The sequence below is a fragment of the Phoca vitulina genome, unplaced genomic scaffold (assembly GCF_004348235.1).
Source record: "Phoca vitulina isolate PV1807 unplaced genomic scaffold, GSC_HSeal_1.0 scaffold39, whole genome shotgun sequence".
NCBI lineage: Eukaryota > Metazoa > Chordata > Mammalia > Carnivora > Phocidae > Phoca > Phoca vitulina.
This window is the reverse complement of record NW_022589742.1, coordinates 10040418-10058399: the sequence shown is the minus strand read 5'-3', so window position 1 is coordinate 10058399 and position 17982 is coordinate 10040418. Positions and strand designations below refer to the sequence as shown.

Below are 17982 nucleotides of genomic sequence, written 5' to 3'. Positions count from 1 at the left end.
AAGGCATCTGTGAATGCGTGAGGGATGGGGAGTCAGGCGGTAAGGAAGGGTAGGAGAGATATGAACTTATCTGGGTCCCTTGCAAGGACTCTTAAAGGAGATACTGTTTCGTTGTTCCCCATGAATTGGAAACAATTTATATTCATGTACAAATATTATCACAGCCCATTGCTTAAAGTGCTTGCCCAATAGTTCACCCTGCTAGTTTCCTTCCACCTTCCCATGTTAATGAGTATCTGCCTCTGAGCCATAGCGCTGTTGGAAATTTCCCCCACCCGCCAAAGGGAAAGTGAAAAAGAGACGAAGCCAGGCACTCTAGCTATCTGCCAGTAACTCAGATAAACCATTCGCCAGGACAGGGGAAAGCGAAAACACTGGATCTAAATAGAGTTTGGCTTCAGGAAAGCCTTCCCTGATGCTACCCTCCTCACCCCACACGAAGCTGATACCACATTGCAAGGTCTCATGGCATCTTTTTAATTTACCCTTTTGTAATACCACATGTTTATGACGTTTAAGTTCATGTCTGTATTTCTCTTGAGATTCTATGTTCCAGGAGGGGAGGGACTTCCTCTTCCTTGTTGACTACTGTAACCCCCATCAGCTAGTACAGGACCCTGCCCATAGTAGATGCTCAGTAAATTATCTATTGCACTGACAGACAAGCAATCCGTGGAACAACGAATTAATTCCTGCAATGATGAAGGGGGATGATCAAAAGTTCAACTGGAGACCTTGGATTTCCAAATGAAGCGGTCCTAGGAAAGGATCTCACTGTGGAACAGCTTATCTGGGGAAATGGTACAACTTACCTGTGCTGTGTGAGCACATTGACAGCTGAAGGATGATTTGCACAGTAAGCCAGGTACATAGATTTAAAATGAGGCATGAGGTTCAGGAGGCAACCTCCTACTTTGTGTTGATTTTCCGGAAACCTGGAGGTAAGACAAGATGAAACACAGAATGTAAAATAAGAAAGAAACAGGGGGATAAAGGAAGAGGATTCCAATCAAATCTGGCGACACGCAAACCTTTTGAATTCTTTTGCCAAAGTGAAAAGAGAAACTAGATTATAAGCACTTTTGCCATGGAATGCAAGTTCTTGACTGCCACTTTATTATTATTATTATTATTTTTTTAATGGGGTAATTGACCATCACTTCAAACTCGAGCCGCCAAACATAGTGCCCATATATAGGAGCCAGATACTTACTTGAAATGACCAGGTAGGGTTGTTTTTTAAAGATATTTGTTCAAATTACAATATTCAAAATTTTAGCCAGGCACACACAAAAATACTCTTGGCTAATTTATATGAAGTTCAAGTACAGACAAAAGTAATCAAATCCCAAACTGACACATCAGAAAGGAATATTATGTAGTCTTAGGGGCTTGGTGGCTGCTAGGCAGGATGGCCTCAAGACTTTAATTTTTTTAAGTTACAAGCCACCTGTTTTCATTTGTAGACCAATCAGAAAAGTGCAAGAAAGAAAAAAAAATTACTCAGTATTCCACCATTCAGAGACCGCTATTAGAACAATTTTGGCATATTCCTTGGTCTTCCTTCTACATGTTTCTCTATAAAATGGAAAATAAAGATTACAAATCTAGTTTGTAATCGGTTCTTCTCACTTAGTGACTTATTTTTCCACGTCAATAAGCTGGATCCCTATCAACATTGAGGATGGCCCCTCAGGCCTCTGGTGTGGGCTTTTACCATCTTCCTTCCTGGATGGAAAGCTCAAGAAACAGGCAATCACCCCGATTTCCCTGGAGATGATGAAAGTTGCCAACTTCTCTGAGATACAGTGCTTGGAAAATTAATCTTGCTACAGAATTATATTGCCTGAAGATCATTACAATCCATTCTGCAGTATGAAGCTGAACACCTCAACCATCAAGCTAGCCTTCCAATACGTATTGTGGTTCACATAAAGATATACTTTCCTTTCCCCACTTTTTGTGTATTTCAACTGTTAATATAATAGACAAGATACCAGGCGTGATTTAAAGAGAAAAAGCAGCTTATACAACTGAATGAATCACCTGACTAACTTTTCCAAGTAATTTGCAATGTACAAAAGAAAATATCGAATCAATATCAAAGGCAATGTCCCTGGTCAATGGAGACCTTATCTGTCTCTCATATTGACCAGGAGCAGTAAACCGATACAATTTTTAAATAAAGTCAGAAATAATTTACTGCATGTAGAACCCTGATATACAACCAGGGGTTTGGCTCTCCCTAGCGCATTTTCTCTGTACTGGGACAATTTATCAACGTTGTAACAAATGAGTAAATACAAAGTGTCCCTATCTAAGACAACAGCTAGCAGGAAAAGAAAACACACCAAAGAAATGATGTTGCTAGCTATTCTAAAGGCAACATACAACACTTACTTGGAACACTCTTCCAAGGCTTGGCAGAGCGTCTGTTGAAATGAGCATACTTCCTCGAAGTTCCCCAGTAAAGATGTAAATTCCACAGTACTCAGACTGAAAAAAAAACAAAAAAACATACATAGTTTCAGCGGATAGAACTTCAGGATGATTCCAGTTATCCATGTCTAGTCTAGTGAGCTGATAATTTGCTAAAAAAATTGGCAAATGGGACGAGGGAAGCAATCCCTAGATTTTAACTTTCGCTTTTTAATTTACACCAGCTCTGTGGTCTTAAACAACATTTAAAAGCGTCTTTCCTTGATTTCCTTTTTCTACAATAAGAATAATGATCCTAAAGCAAACAAGTGTTTACTAAAGACATTTACGTGTTTTACAATGTGATGAGTGAACGGATAACAAGTGCGTAATATCTAAGTATCTCAATAGGCAAAATACATCATGGCTGGGGATAAATGCAAACAAGTTTGAGTATTCTAGAGGAGCTGGGAGAGTAACTGAAAGATATTATAAATGCTCATAGACTGCACAGGGAAAAACCACAAGATCCAGTTTCTCTCGATTTAAAATGCTCATAAATCAACAAAAGGAAATCTTTATCAGAGGAAGTAGAGGAGAAGAAAATAGTACTGATTTGTTTGTTTGTGGAATGGAATGGAGCAAATAAAGGCAAACTGAACAATTTTATCCAGAGCCTCCGTACTATGAATTTTCTCCATTCTTCCCCTACCAAATGGTAGGTGATAACATGCACCAACACTACTCACACAAGCACTTAACACCTCTGCAGGTGTCTCACAAATATTTTTATTTTTTTATATTTTATATTTTATACTGTATTTTTATTTTTTTTACATTTTATATTTTAACCTGACAAGTTCACAAGGTAGGTGCTATTGTCTCCATCTTACACGTAAGGAGACCCAGGCACAGAGAGGTTAAGCAAATCACCCAATGTCACAAAGCCAGTGAAGGGTGAAGCCAGGATTTAAACCACAACATTCTAGCTCCAGAGGCCATGCTCTTAAACACTTTTTGGGAGAAGACTTTTCTGAAGACTTAAAAGGCCAGTGTCGGCCACGTGTTCTTTCTTCACATCATAATACGAGGGGAGTGTTTCCAAGAGAGTGATTTTTGCTGACAAAGCAAAGGAAGCCCCACACAAACGATACCAGTAACCCCTCGAGCATCAGAAGCGCCCAGTTCCTCTGCCATCATGCCCTTCTGAACCACAAGCTGGAAAACCCCTAGCATGGGTGTCAAAAGCGAAACCTTCAGCCAGCCAGTTTCCTTGACTTCCCTCCGTCATGGCCCCAAGAAGCTGACTGGGGGGCCAACTTGAACTTGATCAGGGACTTTCTTGGCCCCCTCAGGATCAGACAGTAAACAGTCTGGTTTGCTCCAGTCGCTCCGGGGTCCACAAGACAGCAGGTGGAAACTGACCCTGACTGCATTCTGAATTTATATGGCAACAGGGAAGTTCTGAGTCAGGCTCCTCGCCTCCTTCATTTTAAATCTTACCATCTCCCCTCCCAGGGTCACCACCTCGGTTTCCTGCCTCTGCCTGTCACCTCCACAAAATGGAAGGCACATTTCAGTCAGCAGCCGGAGGCGCGGTGGGTCGAGTCTGGCGGCTTACTGGCTGTGCGATAGGTATAGCAGTAAGCCTCTCTGGACTTCAGTTTTCTTATTTGTTCAATGGGGACAGTCATTTCTTCCAGGGCACTAGACCCAGTGATTCATTGAGGTTCCTTCCATTCAGCTCTAAGAAGTATGATTCACAGGATTCACTTCATGTTTTACATAATAATAACAAAAGACACTTTGTTGTTGATCGCATTTCAACTCTTACAAAACACGGGAATACAAAATCCTTTCATACTGAAGTGAGATTCCCACAGTGCCATGGAAAATAACCAACTGGGAAATTTAGCAAGACCTTATGCCTTAGCAAACATGATTTGGAAAAAAAAAAGGGGGGGGGGGATCGCAAAATATGTTAAACTTATTTAAGCCTGAAATCCAGTAGTTGAGACAGCTGTCCAGCAAAAGTAAACTCTTACTGAGGGGAAAGAGGAGGCTTTTGTCCTCCAGTATGTGGGCCCACGGCTCAATTTTCTATTTGACTTATAGATTATAATCTCCAGTAAAGTGTAATCAATTAAAATAAAAATAGGTCAATATTTTTCTTCTGTGAAAACGAAGTTTTCAATTCAAACCTCGGCCACTTCTAAGACCAGAATAAGGTTTGAGTATTTTATTTAAAAAAAACAAAACAAAACAAAACAAAACAAAACATTTGAACAGCTCTATCATTCTCTTTGGCCTGGGTGAAATACGAGCTCGATGGTGCCCTTACAAACATTCACAAAATGCCACACTCTTTCCACTCTCAGACTGTAGGAAAGAGTTTCTGCCCCAGCAAGCAAAGGTCAGGGGGAGCATGAAACTTTCCAGTTTACATGTTTTCTGCATAAAAACACCAGCAGGTCCTGTTTGTGCAAGGTAAAACTGCATGTATCGCTTTTAAAATGTACAAGATAACAATTGTGGCAGACAGAGATGCAGATGTGCTCATTCCTTCCGCAGCCAAAAGAGACAGAAAGCCAAGCTCTCCCGCAGCAACATCTTGTGTAATTTCCACTGCCTTGACCATGTTCTTGGCAACCTGTGATCTATGGAAATTCTTCTAAAGGGCAAAATCAATTATTCAGTGACATAAGAGCAATGACTCTGGATACTGACATTATCTTGCTTTATTTAGCAAGGGGTTTAAAATGTAAATCTTACTTGTTATTGGACTGCAGGGGTCTTAAGTAAGTGACAAGTAGAGACTGAAGTTCTTTAGCATAATCCTTTTCCGTGTCCAAAATGTTCTGTAACACCTATAGAGAAACAAAGGTCAAGGTCAAGGTGAAGATCTTGTATTTGTCAGGGCAGTCCAAGGTAAGATAGAGCTTTAGATCTTTGAACCAAATTACTAGGCTAGCACTGTAGTAAAAGTAAGAAGCGCAAAATCTGAATGCCCTTTGTTTCATTCTAGCAAACTACTTTAATAATTGCACGACCACTGGTTATATTGCATAATTCATATGAATACAGTTTTTCACAGTTACTCATAACCGGAAGGACCTGGCCATTTATTTACACAGCGCTGTTCAGAATGCTTTCATGGGCTTTAAATCATTTATCCTCGGGAAAGGTCTCAGTTAGCTAACAAAGGATCATATGCCCATTTTATGGATGAGAACATTGAGACCAGCTACCTTAAGACATACAGAGTCAATGTCAGGATAATTTCACGATAACTGAGGTCAAATACCACAAAAGATTCTTCTTTATGTTTCGATAAGACCTTTAGGGGACAATACCTGAGGCCACAGGGTATTGTTAAGTAGAGTTAGAACCGGTCTTTTAAGAAAGGCAAAAAGTGCTAGTATGAACAGTTCAAAGAGAAGAGGAAGCTGAAGTGGGAGGAATTTAACAAGGGGAATAAAGCATTATGAAGAATAACCAAATTAAAATCCTCTAGGCAAAACAACCAACGTACAGAACGCAAGGTCTCTTGCCCCACCCGTCCTAGGGGCCTGCCCCTTTCCCCAGCCTCTTCTGCGAGTAGCTACAACCTACATTTCAAGCTCCTAGAGCTCGCCAAGCTAACATTTCGGTATGTTGTCTCTCCTAGTGCCTCATTCCTTCAACAGAAATGTACCGAAGGCCCACCCCGCGCCCAGCACCACGCTGCGTGCAGGGCCTTTCCACTCTGTTTGCAGGCGGGGCGCCGCTAAACAGAGGATCACAGGACAATGTGAAGCAATCTTAGCTGCAAGGAGCCCTGCAGGCATCCAGGGTTCCAGACCCAGACTCACAAGACAATGCATGGCGATCCGGTTTTGAAAGGTGGAGTGGACAAAGCGAGCGGGGGCCCAGGTCACTGTGGGCTTTGCGGGGAAACTACCAGACTGGCGGGTGGTCGTCCAGGCTCTGCTACTGATGCACAGGTGGCTACAGTTTTAAGGCTTCACCCGCCTCACCTAGGATTGTGACATTTCACCTACCTCAGGACCATTGTGAAGAGGCACTGAGACGCTGTACAGGACACAGTCCTGCCAATGGACGGGCTTAAAAAAGGTTTCTCCAGGGCGGCGCTACTGACCCCAGACAACCCTTGGCTGTGAGGGGCCGCCCTGGGCATTACGGGACGTTGAGCAGCGTCCCTGGCCTCTACCCACTAGATGTCAGCTGCACGCCCCCCCCACAGCCGGGACGGCAACCGAACACCACCTGAAGGACAATATCGCCGCAGGCGAGAAACCCTGGTTGAGAGGCCACAGGCCACAGCGAGGCTTCAAAAGCGAGGACTTAAGCCATACCCGCTCCTCCCTAGCCACTCAGGTCTCCTTTCAGTTCCTCTATTCCTCAGAAACTACTCTCAAAAGGCCTAAGTGTCAATAAACCCCGGGGCCTGGAGGCACTAATGCTCTCTGAAATTAATCCAGTGACCGGATAGGAATGATCCCCCCCCACCACAGAAAGCTGAAGCACCACCAAGGAAATGGGCAACTATCTGGAGATGAACAAAAAAGAAAACACAGCATAAAAAACTCACGGGGGGCGCCTGGGTGGCTCAGTCGGGTAAGCGTCTGTCTTCGGCTCAGGTCATGATCCCAGCATCCTGGGATCGAGCCCCGCATCGGCCTCCCTGCTCCGCGGGGAGCCTGCTTCTCCCTCTGCCTGCCACTCCCCCTGCTTATGCGCTCTTTCTCTTTCTGACAAATAAATAAAATCTTTAAAAAAATTTAAAAAATTAAAAAAATAAAAAAAAACTCCTGGGATGCAGTTAAAGCAGACAAATATATAGCTGTAAAATGTCCATATCGAAAAAGAAGAAAGAGGACTTCTGGTTTCTGGCCCAGCATTTAAGCAACGTGGCAGTCATTACTCCATCCTAACAATAAGTTGATAGCTGAACTAACTGGGAAAAAAAACAACCCGCCTAACTTTCCTTATATCTGTCAGGGAATTGAGGCCATGGGGGAAAATGCTACCCCCAAAAGTGGAGAGACAGACAGGTAGATGCAGAAAATCAAAACTTGCTGGAGCAGAAACCCACGAGCAGAGTTCTCCACGGAAATCAGGAGCAGGGCAGGAAAACCCGAGCTGTAACTGAATTGCTGGGGGCGCAGTGTGGACAAGTCTGAGAGTTCAGACCCCCAGGGGGCCCAGTCACAGGGCAGCACACCCACCTTTTGTGGTACCTCCGGCAGCTCTACCAGGCTGTCACAATGAAGAGAGGAGGAAAATCTCCCTCCTGCTTCAGAAGCGGGAAAGGAAAGGTAGCCATTTTGAAATACACCAGAGCATTCTGTCCATCCTAACAAGGTCTGCCCTCAAGAGAGAGACTATTTTTTTTTTATTTTTTTATTGTTATGTTAATCCCCATACATTACATCATTAGTTTTAGATATAGTGTTCCATGATTCATTGTTTGTGCATAACACCCAGTGCTCCATGCAGAACGTGCCCTCCTCAATACCCATCACCAGGCTAACCCATCCTCCCACCCCCCTCCCCTCTAGAACCCTCAGTTTGTTTTTCAGAGTCCATCGTCTAAGAGAGAGACTATTTTACCAGAGCTTAACCTATCAGGTTTTTACCAGAGTCTAACCTAGCTAGGGGAAGGGAAATACCCTACCTCAGCTCCCTCTAGCCTTCCTGTCCCCCCTAAAGGAGGAAAACAACCTGAGAAGCACTGGCGAAGTTCACAGTCGAGAGACATAAACTCACCAAAAGACCATAGGTCTTTTTTTTCCCAGTTAGTTCAGCTATCTACTTATTGTTAGGATGGAGTAATGACTGCCACGCTGCTTAAATGCTGGGCCAGAAACTGGAAGTCCTCTTTCTTCTTTTTCGATATGGACATTTTACAGCTATATTTGTCTGCTTTAACTGCATCCCTAATCGTTGGACTTCAGAATCCCTCCCCAGCCCCCACCACCGTATTACTAAAGGCCTACTTACTGCAGTTCCTTTTACCCAGTGTGTCATGTTTGGCTTCCAACAAAAAGTTATAAGGCATACTAAAGGGCAAAAAACACAGTTTGAAGAGACAGAGAAAACACTGGAACCATAGTCAGGTATGGCAGGAATGTTGGAATTATCAGACTAGGACTTTAATATGACTATGAGTAATACGCTAAGAGCTCTAATGAAAGTAGACGACATACAAGAACAGACGGGTATTGTAAGCAGAAAGATAGAAATACTTAGAATGAATATGAAATGGTAGCGATCCAAAACACTATAATAGAAATGAAGAATGCCTTTGATGGGCTCATTGGTACACTGGACCACTGAAAAAAAGAATCTCTGAGCTTGTGGATATGTCGACAGAAGATTCTGAAACTGAAAAGCAAACAGAAAAAAAAAAAAAAGACTTAAAAAATGGAACAGAATACCTACGAATTGTGGGATAACACATGTTTAATGAGAATACCAGAAGGAGAGGAAATGGAGAACGGGAAAGAAGAAATACTTGAAACAACAATGACTGAGAATTTTTCCAAATTAATGTCAAACACCAAATGAGAGATCCAGGAAGCTCAGAGATAACCAGCAGGATAAATGCAAAAGACAAACCCACCTAGGCATGTCATATTCAAAGTCCAGATAAAGCAAAGATAAAGAAAAAACCCTGAAAGAAGCCAAGGCGGGGGGGGGGGGGGGAACCCAGCTTACCTATAGTGAAGCTAAAATAAGAATTATATCCAATGTATCCTCAGAAACCATGCAAAGAAGAGGCGAGTGCAGTGAAATATTTAAAGCATTGAGGGGAAAAAAAAATTCCACCAACCTGGAATTCTGTACCCTGTGAAATTTTCCTTCAAAACTCAAGGAAAAATAAAGATTTTCTCAGGCATACAAAAATTGAGGGAATTTGTTGCCAGTAGACCTGCCTTGCAGGACATGTTTCAAAAAAGGCTCTTCAGAGAGGAGGAAAATGCTATAGGTCAGAGACCCAGATCTACATAAGGAAAGAAAGTATGAGAGAAGGAATAAGTGAAGATAAAATAAAAACTCTAATTTTTTATATTCTTAATTGATGTAACAGGTAACAGTTTGTTCAAAATAATAAGAGAAACAATGTATTCAATTATATATGTAATTAAGATAAACATATGTATATGCTTATAAAAAAGATAAGCATATATATGCTTATAGATGGGCATATATATAATGCTTATGTATGCTTATGTAGAAATGAAATGAATGACAGCAAGGATACAAGGGATGGGAGGGAGGAATCTGGAGTACTCTGTTATTATAAGGTACTCGTGCTACCTGTAAAGCAGTATAGTGCTATTTTTGCACTAGTTCTAAATATACATTGCAAACTCTAGGTCAACCACTCAAAAAAGTAAAAAGAAAATTCTAGAATGATACAAACTACCAAAACTGCCCCACAAAAGAAACAGAAAGTCTCAACACCTGTAACAAGTAAAGACACTGAATAAGCATTCAAAACAATTCCCATGAGTTAAAGCCCAGGATAGATGGTCTTACTGGTTGATTCTACCAAAAGTTGAAAGAATTCATATCAGTCCTTCACAAACTCTTAAAATCCTGGAAAAGAACAGAGTAGAGGGTACACTTCCCAATTCCAAAACATACCACAAAGCTACAGTAACAAGATAGTTTAGTACTGGTATAGGATAGATATATAGATCAGTGGAGTAGAATTGAGAGTCCAGAAATGAACCCACGGTCAACTGATTTTTGACAAGTGTACCAAGACCTTTCAATAGGGAAAGAACAGTCTTTTCAACAAATGGTGCAAGGACCACATGTCTACACGCAAAAGATTTTGCACTCCAAATCTATAACATATACAAAAAATAATTCAAAATGGACCCAAGAGTTAAAACTACCAAACTCTTAGAAGACAACAGAGGAGGAAATCTTCATGACGTTGGATTTGACACCAAAAGCACAAGGAACAAGAGAAAAAACACATAAGCTGGAATTCATAAAAAATTAAAAACTTTTGTGTGTCAAAGGACATTATCAAGAAAGTGAAAAGACAAGCCACAGAATGGGAGAAATATTTACAAGTCATATATCGGGTAAGGGTCTAGTATCCAGAATATATAGAGAACTCTAACAACTCAACAGTAAAAATAATTACTTGAAAGTTGGCTAAGGATTTGAATAGCCATAGAGTTTCACCATATGACCCAGCAATTTAATTCCTAGAGAAATGAAAACATACGCCCACACAAAAACCTGCGCATGAACCTTCACAGAGCATTATTAATAACAACCAAAAAGTGGATACAATCCAAAGGTCCATCAACTGATAAATGGATAGACACAACCTAGTATATCTATACAATAGAATCTTAGCCATAAAAAAGAAAGAAGTACGGGTACATTCTACAACATGAACAAACCATGAAAATAATATGCTAAGTGAAAGAAACCAGATAGAGGAACAAATAGTGTATGATTCAGTTCATATGACATGTCCAGAATAGGCAGAATCCATAGAGACAGAAAGTAGATTAGTGGTTGTCAAGGTCTGGAGGAAGTGATTGCTAATGGGTACAGGGCTTCTTCTTTTTTTATTATTTAAATTCAATGTAGTTAACATATACTGTATTATTAGCTTCAGAGATAGACTTTAGTGATTCATCAGTTGCATATGAAACCCCGTGCTCATTCTTTCACGTACCCTCCTTAATGCCCATCACCCAGTTACCCTATCCCCCCACCCACCTCCCCTCCAGCAACCCTATTTGTTTCCTAGAGTTAAGAGTCTCTTATGGTTTGTCTCCCTCTCTAATTTGTCTTATTTTATTTTTCCCTCCCTTCCCCTATGTTCATCTGTTTTGTTTCTTAAGTTCCACATATGAGTGAAATCATATGGTATTTGTCTTTCTCCGACTGACTTATTTTGCTTAGCAGAATACGCTCTAATTCCATCAATGTCGTTGCAAATGGCAAGATTTCATTCTTTTTGATGGCTGAGTAGTATTCCACTGGAGATACGATATGATATGATATATATATGGGAATATATATAATATCACCTCTTCTTTGTCCATTCATCTGTCGATGGACATCTGGGCTCTTTCCATAGGTTGGCTATTGTGGACATTGCCGCTATGGGTACAGGGTTTCTTACTGAGGTGATGAAAATATTGTAAAACCAGAGAGTGGTGATTGTCACATAACTGTTAACTTACTAAAAATCAGTGAATTGTACAGTTTAAAATGGTGAGTTATGTGGTATGTGAATTATATGTCAATAAAGCTATTTTAAAAAGTCAAAGCACGCATTTCTCAGCTGTTAATAGAAACTCTGGTTTTTCTCTCGGACTCCAAGTCCTCATCCAGGAAAGTGTCCTTCCAAACTCGAATCTGTCCATCATGGAGCTCTCTGCCCAGCTGGGCCGCTGTTCACAGCAGTGCCTCAGCTCATCACCTATATTCATGCTCAGCACTAATATTCGTTTTGTAGTCTTAGAAATGGAGAGAACTGCACCAGAATTCAGCAGTATCATCTTTTTTTAAGGAAGAGGTAAAACATATGCAGACCGCTTTATTAACAATATTTATTTGTCTATATGTATTGAGAGCGGGGAAAAGGATGGTGGCATGCCTTCCTGCTCACGTTCAGGAAGGAATGAAGTCATCTAATCATCTCCTTTTGTTCACATTTTTCTAAAAAGACCATGTCTGGAAACAAGCCATCCCACATCCTCACCCTCCCTTCAAGCACTGTCGCCTATAACTGTCACCCTACCCAAATTATAATGTCTGCTGGAAACAAGAAAAACAAAATAAAAAAAATCAAACTAGATCCAGTCATTCATTGCCTGAAGGGAATTTTTAAATTAGAAAAGTCAGACATTATTTACATCATAAAATGTGATTTTTACAACAAACAACACGGCTTTAATCCGACCTCCCTCTCACCACTGAAACAGCTCTATTATTTCAACTTCCTCCAAAATGCTATCATTTGGGGCTCCTTTAAAAGAAATCGCTAAGATTTTGCAAAGAAAAAAAAGAAAAGAGAAGAAAAAAAAAAAGAAGAAATCACTAAGATTTTGCAAGAAGGGTACCAACTGTCCTGCTCCAATGGGCTTATCCAATAGGTGAGGCAGCGCGCTCTGGAGAAGCTTCATTCTTGATGGACCCACTAGCCTGGGACCCACAGAAGGCAAAGGTGAGTTAGTGGGTGGACACCTGCTGCCTTGGGGTGAGTTCTGGAGAGCTAAACCGAAAATGTATTTTAACTCATATTGTTGCAAGTTTTGAGGGTGGCTGAGTGCTGACTTTACAAAACTAAACTGACAAAGGTGGTCAATGAATCCTTCATTAAGTAGTGCAAAAAAAAAAAAAAAATTGAATGATAACATACTAAATAGCGCTGCCCTTGCTGTGGGTTGATTAGTAGAAATGCTCATCTGGGTGGATGCTTGGGATTGTTTCCCAAATTCATTTGGGCTTTTATTGCTTTCCTCAATCTCAAAAGACCAAGTGATGAACTTCTGAGACTGGTTCTTTATTTTTCAGGCCACGGGGCATCTACTGTAAAAGGATAAAAAGGGAAGCAGACAGAGGAGGCTATGTGTTCCCAAACAGAAGGCCTCAGTGGTGAGTCAGAAGGCAAGGGGTTTGGCAAGCCAACCAGCTTCAGAGCAGTACAGTTTGATCGAGATGAAATCCATTCGACTTTACTAAAATAGACTGTGCCCAGACATTGTCTTTGCCTCCCTGACTCTGTCTTCCCAAGGACAACTGAGTATCCTTTTGCTCCATTAACCTCTGACTAAATTCAGAATAAGACAGATGGTAAGAAGCCATAGCAAAAGAGGTGGAGGCCTTTTGTACCTCCATCCTGGGCTATTGATTTTCCAGTAAAATATATTTCCCACGTTTCCTGGAAAGGCTTGAGAGTGAGTTCATTTTTATAACTCTTTCTTCCAAAAGGAAAGAGTCATAGAGTATGAAGGAACTATTTTAAGAGGCGAAAATGCATAAACCAAGGCTGAAAACAGAGAGATGTCCCATGATCAAGGGGGACTCTAATGGCCTCAGGAAACCTTAGATCAAAGCAAAGGCATCATATTATAGGAATTCCGAGATAATTGTGATGCCTGTAAAAATGAGCTCATGTTGATAAAGTCCTACGGGACCTAAGAAGGCACCATATTACTGTATTTATATCATCTTTGGCTTATATGCTCCTCTCTTACGTCTGAGTACAGTAATTGGTTCCACGCCTCCAGGTCCTTGGCTTTCCCGAAACAAACAGCACTATCTCCCTATCAACAGACTCTGCAAATCCTGTCACCACCTCCACCCCCAGCTCTCAGATGGAAGATAAACAGTTGACCCTCGAACCACAAAGGTTCAAACTGCGCAGGTCCACTTAGACGTGAATTCTTTTCAATAAATACAGTACAGTACTGTAAAGGTATTTTTTTCTTCCTTATGATTTTCTTAATAACATTTCCTTTTCTCTAGCTTACTTTGAGAGTGCAGCATATAACACATATGACATACAAAATAGGTGGTAATCAGCTGTTTGTGTTATCGGTGAGGCTTCTCGTGAACTGCAGGCTACTGGTTAAGTTGTTGGGGAGTCAAAAGTTATACATGGATTTTCGGCTGTGCAGGGGGTCAGCGCCCCTAACCCCCGAATTGCTCAAGGCTCAACTGTATATGGACGGGTAAGACAGGAAATGGGTAGGTGAAAAAGTACAAGGGATATGGAGAAGGAGTAAATGGATAGATGTATAAAGTAGTTTAGGTCGGTAGATTAAAAAAGGGAAGGTGCACAGAGGACTTCCAGGGCAGTGAAAATACTCTGTATGATCCGCTAATGATGGATACGTGCCATTATACATTTGCCCAAACCCAAAGAACATACCACACCAAGAGTGAACCCTCACGTAAACTATGGACATTGGATGATAATTATTCTTCAGTTGTCACAGATCCCTACTCTGGTGGGAGATGCTGGTAGTGGGCGAGACTGCGCATGTGTCTGGCTGGGGGCGGGGGGATAGATGAGAAATCTCTGGACCTTCCGCTCAATTTTGCTGTGAACCCAAAACTGCTCTATAAAATAAAGTCTTAAAAAGGGGGGGGGGCACCTGGGTGGCTCAGTCGTTAAGGGTCTGCCTTCGGCTCAGGTCATGATCCCGGGGTCCTGGGATCGAGCCCCACATCGGGCTCCCTGCTCAGCGGGAAGCTTGCTTCTCCCTCTCCCTCTGCCTCTCCCCCTGCTTGTGCTCTCTCTCTCTCTCTCTCTGACAAATAAATAAATAAAATCTTTTTAAAAAAAAAAGGTGGGGGGTGGATAAGCACTAGAGAAAGGTAGAGAAAATTCAGGGTGGGAGCAAGTGGGCAGGTAGATGAGTAAGAGAGAAAATGGGGTAAGCAGAAGGTGGGTGGTGAGAGCAGAAATTACAAGAGGTTTCCTGGCATTTTTATGGGATCTAATATGCCACACACGCCCCACCTTTCCTACCGAATGCAGGTTCTTTAAGACACACCCTTAAGGCATCTGCCACAAGTTACAATGCAGTAGAAGAAAGTTAGAAAAAAAAATAATGCTGCCTATTACTGCTTGTATTTGCCTGTTTGGGAGTAGGGAGACATCACCTCTCCCTCTGCAGACCGATGCTCACGGCCGGGATTGAACATTCGGATCCCTGCGTGTGGCAGTGCAAAGGACAGCATCCTTCCCATGCCCTGCAATGAATGCAGTGAATAAAGCACTGCACCTTCCCAGGGACATTTCGATGGGCGAAGAAGAGAGTGCAGTCCACCCTGCGACCTGCGACTGCAGGTGTGCACACTCTCGCCTGGGCGGCTGTGCCCAGATAGTTCCCCCCCTCCACCTGAACTCCCTTCCAGCTCTTCTCCACTTATCTAAGTCTTAACATGCTTAAATCCCTTCTCTCACTGAACCTTTCCCTTTATTGGTTCTCCAACATCAGTTTAGTGAGCTTCAGAATCACATGTGGGGGAGGGGCGAGGAAGGGGCTGAAGGCCTTGTTAAAAATGTGGTTTCCTGAGATCTGGGGCCAGAGATTCTGAGGTATAGCAAGTCAGGTGTGGGGCCCAGACAGCTGCACGTTTAACAAGCTTCCCGGGGGGCTTCGGTTGCAGGATCCCTCGACCACATTTTGAGAAACCCATCTTAGGACACTTTATAACTTTTCATCATTCTCTGCCATGTGGCTTACACGATCACGTCCGTCCTGCCTTCCCCATGAGGCCGTGGGTGCTAAGACTTAGGTGCTGCGTGTAAATTAAGCCTGATAATGAAGCCACTTAGATTCATTTTTTCAGTTTTACTGAGGTACAATTGACAAATGAAAAGTATATATGTTGGAGGTATATAACTTGATATTTTGATATAGGTACACATTGCAAAATGATCACCACAATCAAGCTAATTAACATCCCTCCCCTCACATTGTTGCCATTTTCCTTTCTTGTTGCTATTGTTGCTGCTGTTCTTTATTTTTAAATACTTCCTGGCACATAACATCAAGTTATGATAGGGAAAGAAAGTCAAGGAGCAGGATAAGATTATCAGAAAAACAGTGACTAGAAAAATGATACACTGTTTTGCAATGGTGAAAAAAGCTCAACAAATGGCAGTGTATCTTGAGAACACAGAAGGAACCAAGATCAGGGGCAGCACAAGTCTCCTCTGGCCTGCCATGGCCCTAAAGGATGCTCAACACATATTCAAAACAACAAGCCAGTCTCAGACACGTTGATGTGCCACCAGAATTGCACCAAGGCCTGAATGGGGCAGAAATCAGCAGACGATCCCTTGGAAACTTGGAAAGGGGGAGATGATATCCACAGACTTACCAATTCAAGAGGTCGCTACCCTGCCCAAGTTTATAGTATATAATGGTTAATTTAATTTTAGTTTTTAAAAGATTTTATTTATTCACTTGAGAGAGAGAGAAAGAGAGAGAGAGAGAGAGAGAGAGAGAGCACATGAGCGGGGGGAGAGGCATAGGGAGAAGCAAACTCCCCGCTGAGCTGGGCGCCCGACATGGGGCTCGATCCCAAGACCCAGAGATCACAACCTGAGCTGAAGGCAGATGCTTAACCATTGGAGCCAACCAGGGGCCCTGTGATGGTTAATTTTACATGTCACTTCACTGGGTCACAAGGTACCCAGCTTAAACATTATTTCTGGGTGTGTCTGTGAGCGCATTTCCAGATACGATGAGCCTTTGAATTGGGAGAGTGAGTAAAGCAGACTGCCCACCCCAGTGTGGGTGGGCATCATCCAATCTGCTGAGGGCCTAAATAGAACAAAAAGGTAGAGGAAGGGAGAATTGTTCTCTCTGCCTGACTTCTTGAGCTGAAACATCAGTCTTCTCTTACCCTCAGACTAGAACTTACACCATTGGTTCTCCTGGTTCTCAGGCCTTTGGACAATTCAACTTCTAGGAATCCACTCTACACATCTTCATATAGTTTGCCAAAGTCCTATGTATAAGATCTTCACTGCAGAATTGTTGATATAGCAGCAAGGAACCAGAAGCAATGCACATGAACTCCAACAGGAGTTGGGAGAGACAAACTGTAGGACATCCAGAATTTGTATATAAGATTTACATAAGACCCATAAGAATCACAGAGGTTAATGTGCCTTGGATAATCCCAATGACATTTTAAATTGGTAGAATCTTGTATGTACATACGACATCTTCTTTATCCATTCATCTATCGATGGACACTTGGGCTGCTTCCATATCTTGGCTATTGTAAATAATGCTGCCATAAACATAGGGGTGCATGGATCCCTTTGAATTAGTGTTCTCATATTCTTTGGGTAAATACCCAGTAGTGTGGTTGCTGGATCATAAGGTAGTTCAATTTTTAACTTTTTGACACACACACACACAAACATACACACACTGGAATATTATTCAGCCACAAAAAAGAATGAAATCTTGTCATTTGCAACAACATGGATGGAGCTAGAGAGTATTATGCTAAGTGAAATAAGTCAGTCAGAGAAAGACAAATACCATATGCTCTCACTCATATGTGGAATTTAAGAAACAAAACAAATGAGCAAAGTGAAAAAAGACAGAGAGAGGCAAACCAAGAAACAAACTCTTAACCACAGAAAACACAATGATGGTTACTAGAGGGGAGGTGGGTGGAGTGGGGGATGGGGGAAACGGGATGGGGATGAAGGAGGGCACTCGTGATGAGCACTGGGTGATGTATGGAAGTGTTGAATCACTAAATTGTACATCAGAAACTAATAATACACTGTATGTTAACTAACTGGAATTTAAATAAAAACTTGAAAAAATAAATTGGTAGAATCAGCAGAAGCAGAGACAGCTCCAAAGCAGCTTGACGGCATACTCCAAATCCACAGGGAGAAGAAGCTATGGTAATATTTTCATCCACCATTTGACTGCATCCTTTCTTTAAAAATTAAATCACGGGGGGGGGGGGGGGCCTGGGGGGCTCAGTCCGTTAAGCGTCTGACTCTTGATTTCGGCTCAGGTCATG

The 17982-nt window shown here is 42.0% G+C and overlaps 1 protein-coding gene across 6 annotated transcripts in view; it reads right to left on the bottom strand.

The window, feature by feature from the left end:
* The window catches only part of ARHGEF6 (Rac/Cdc42 guanine nucleotide exchange factor 6), a 114818-nt gene that overhangs the window by 34516 nt on the left and 62320 nt on the right, over positions 1–17982 (bottom strand). For all 6 annotated transcript variants that reach the window (XM_032428218.1, XM_032428220.1, XM_032428217.1 and 3 more), the window contains 3 exons: positions 5191–5285; positions 2401–2496; positions 813–935 (listed from right to left, as the gene is read on the bottom strand). In XM_032428218.1, coding sequence (XP_032284109.1) covers positions 813–935; positions 2401–2496; positions 5191–5285 — 314 coding nt within the window. The remainder of the gene's footprint in view (positions 1–812; positions 936–2400; positions 2497–5190; positions 5286–17982) is intronic.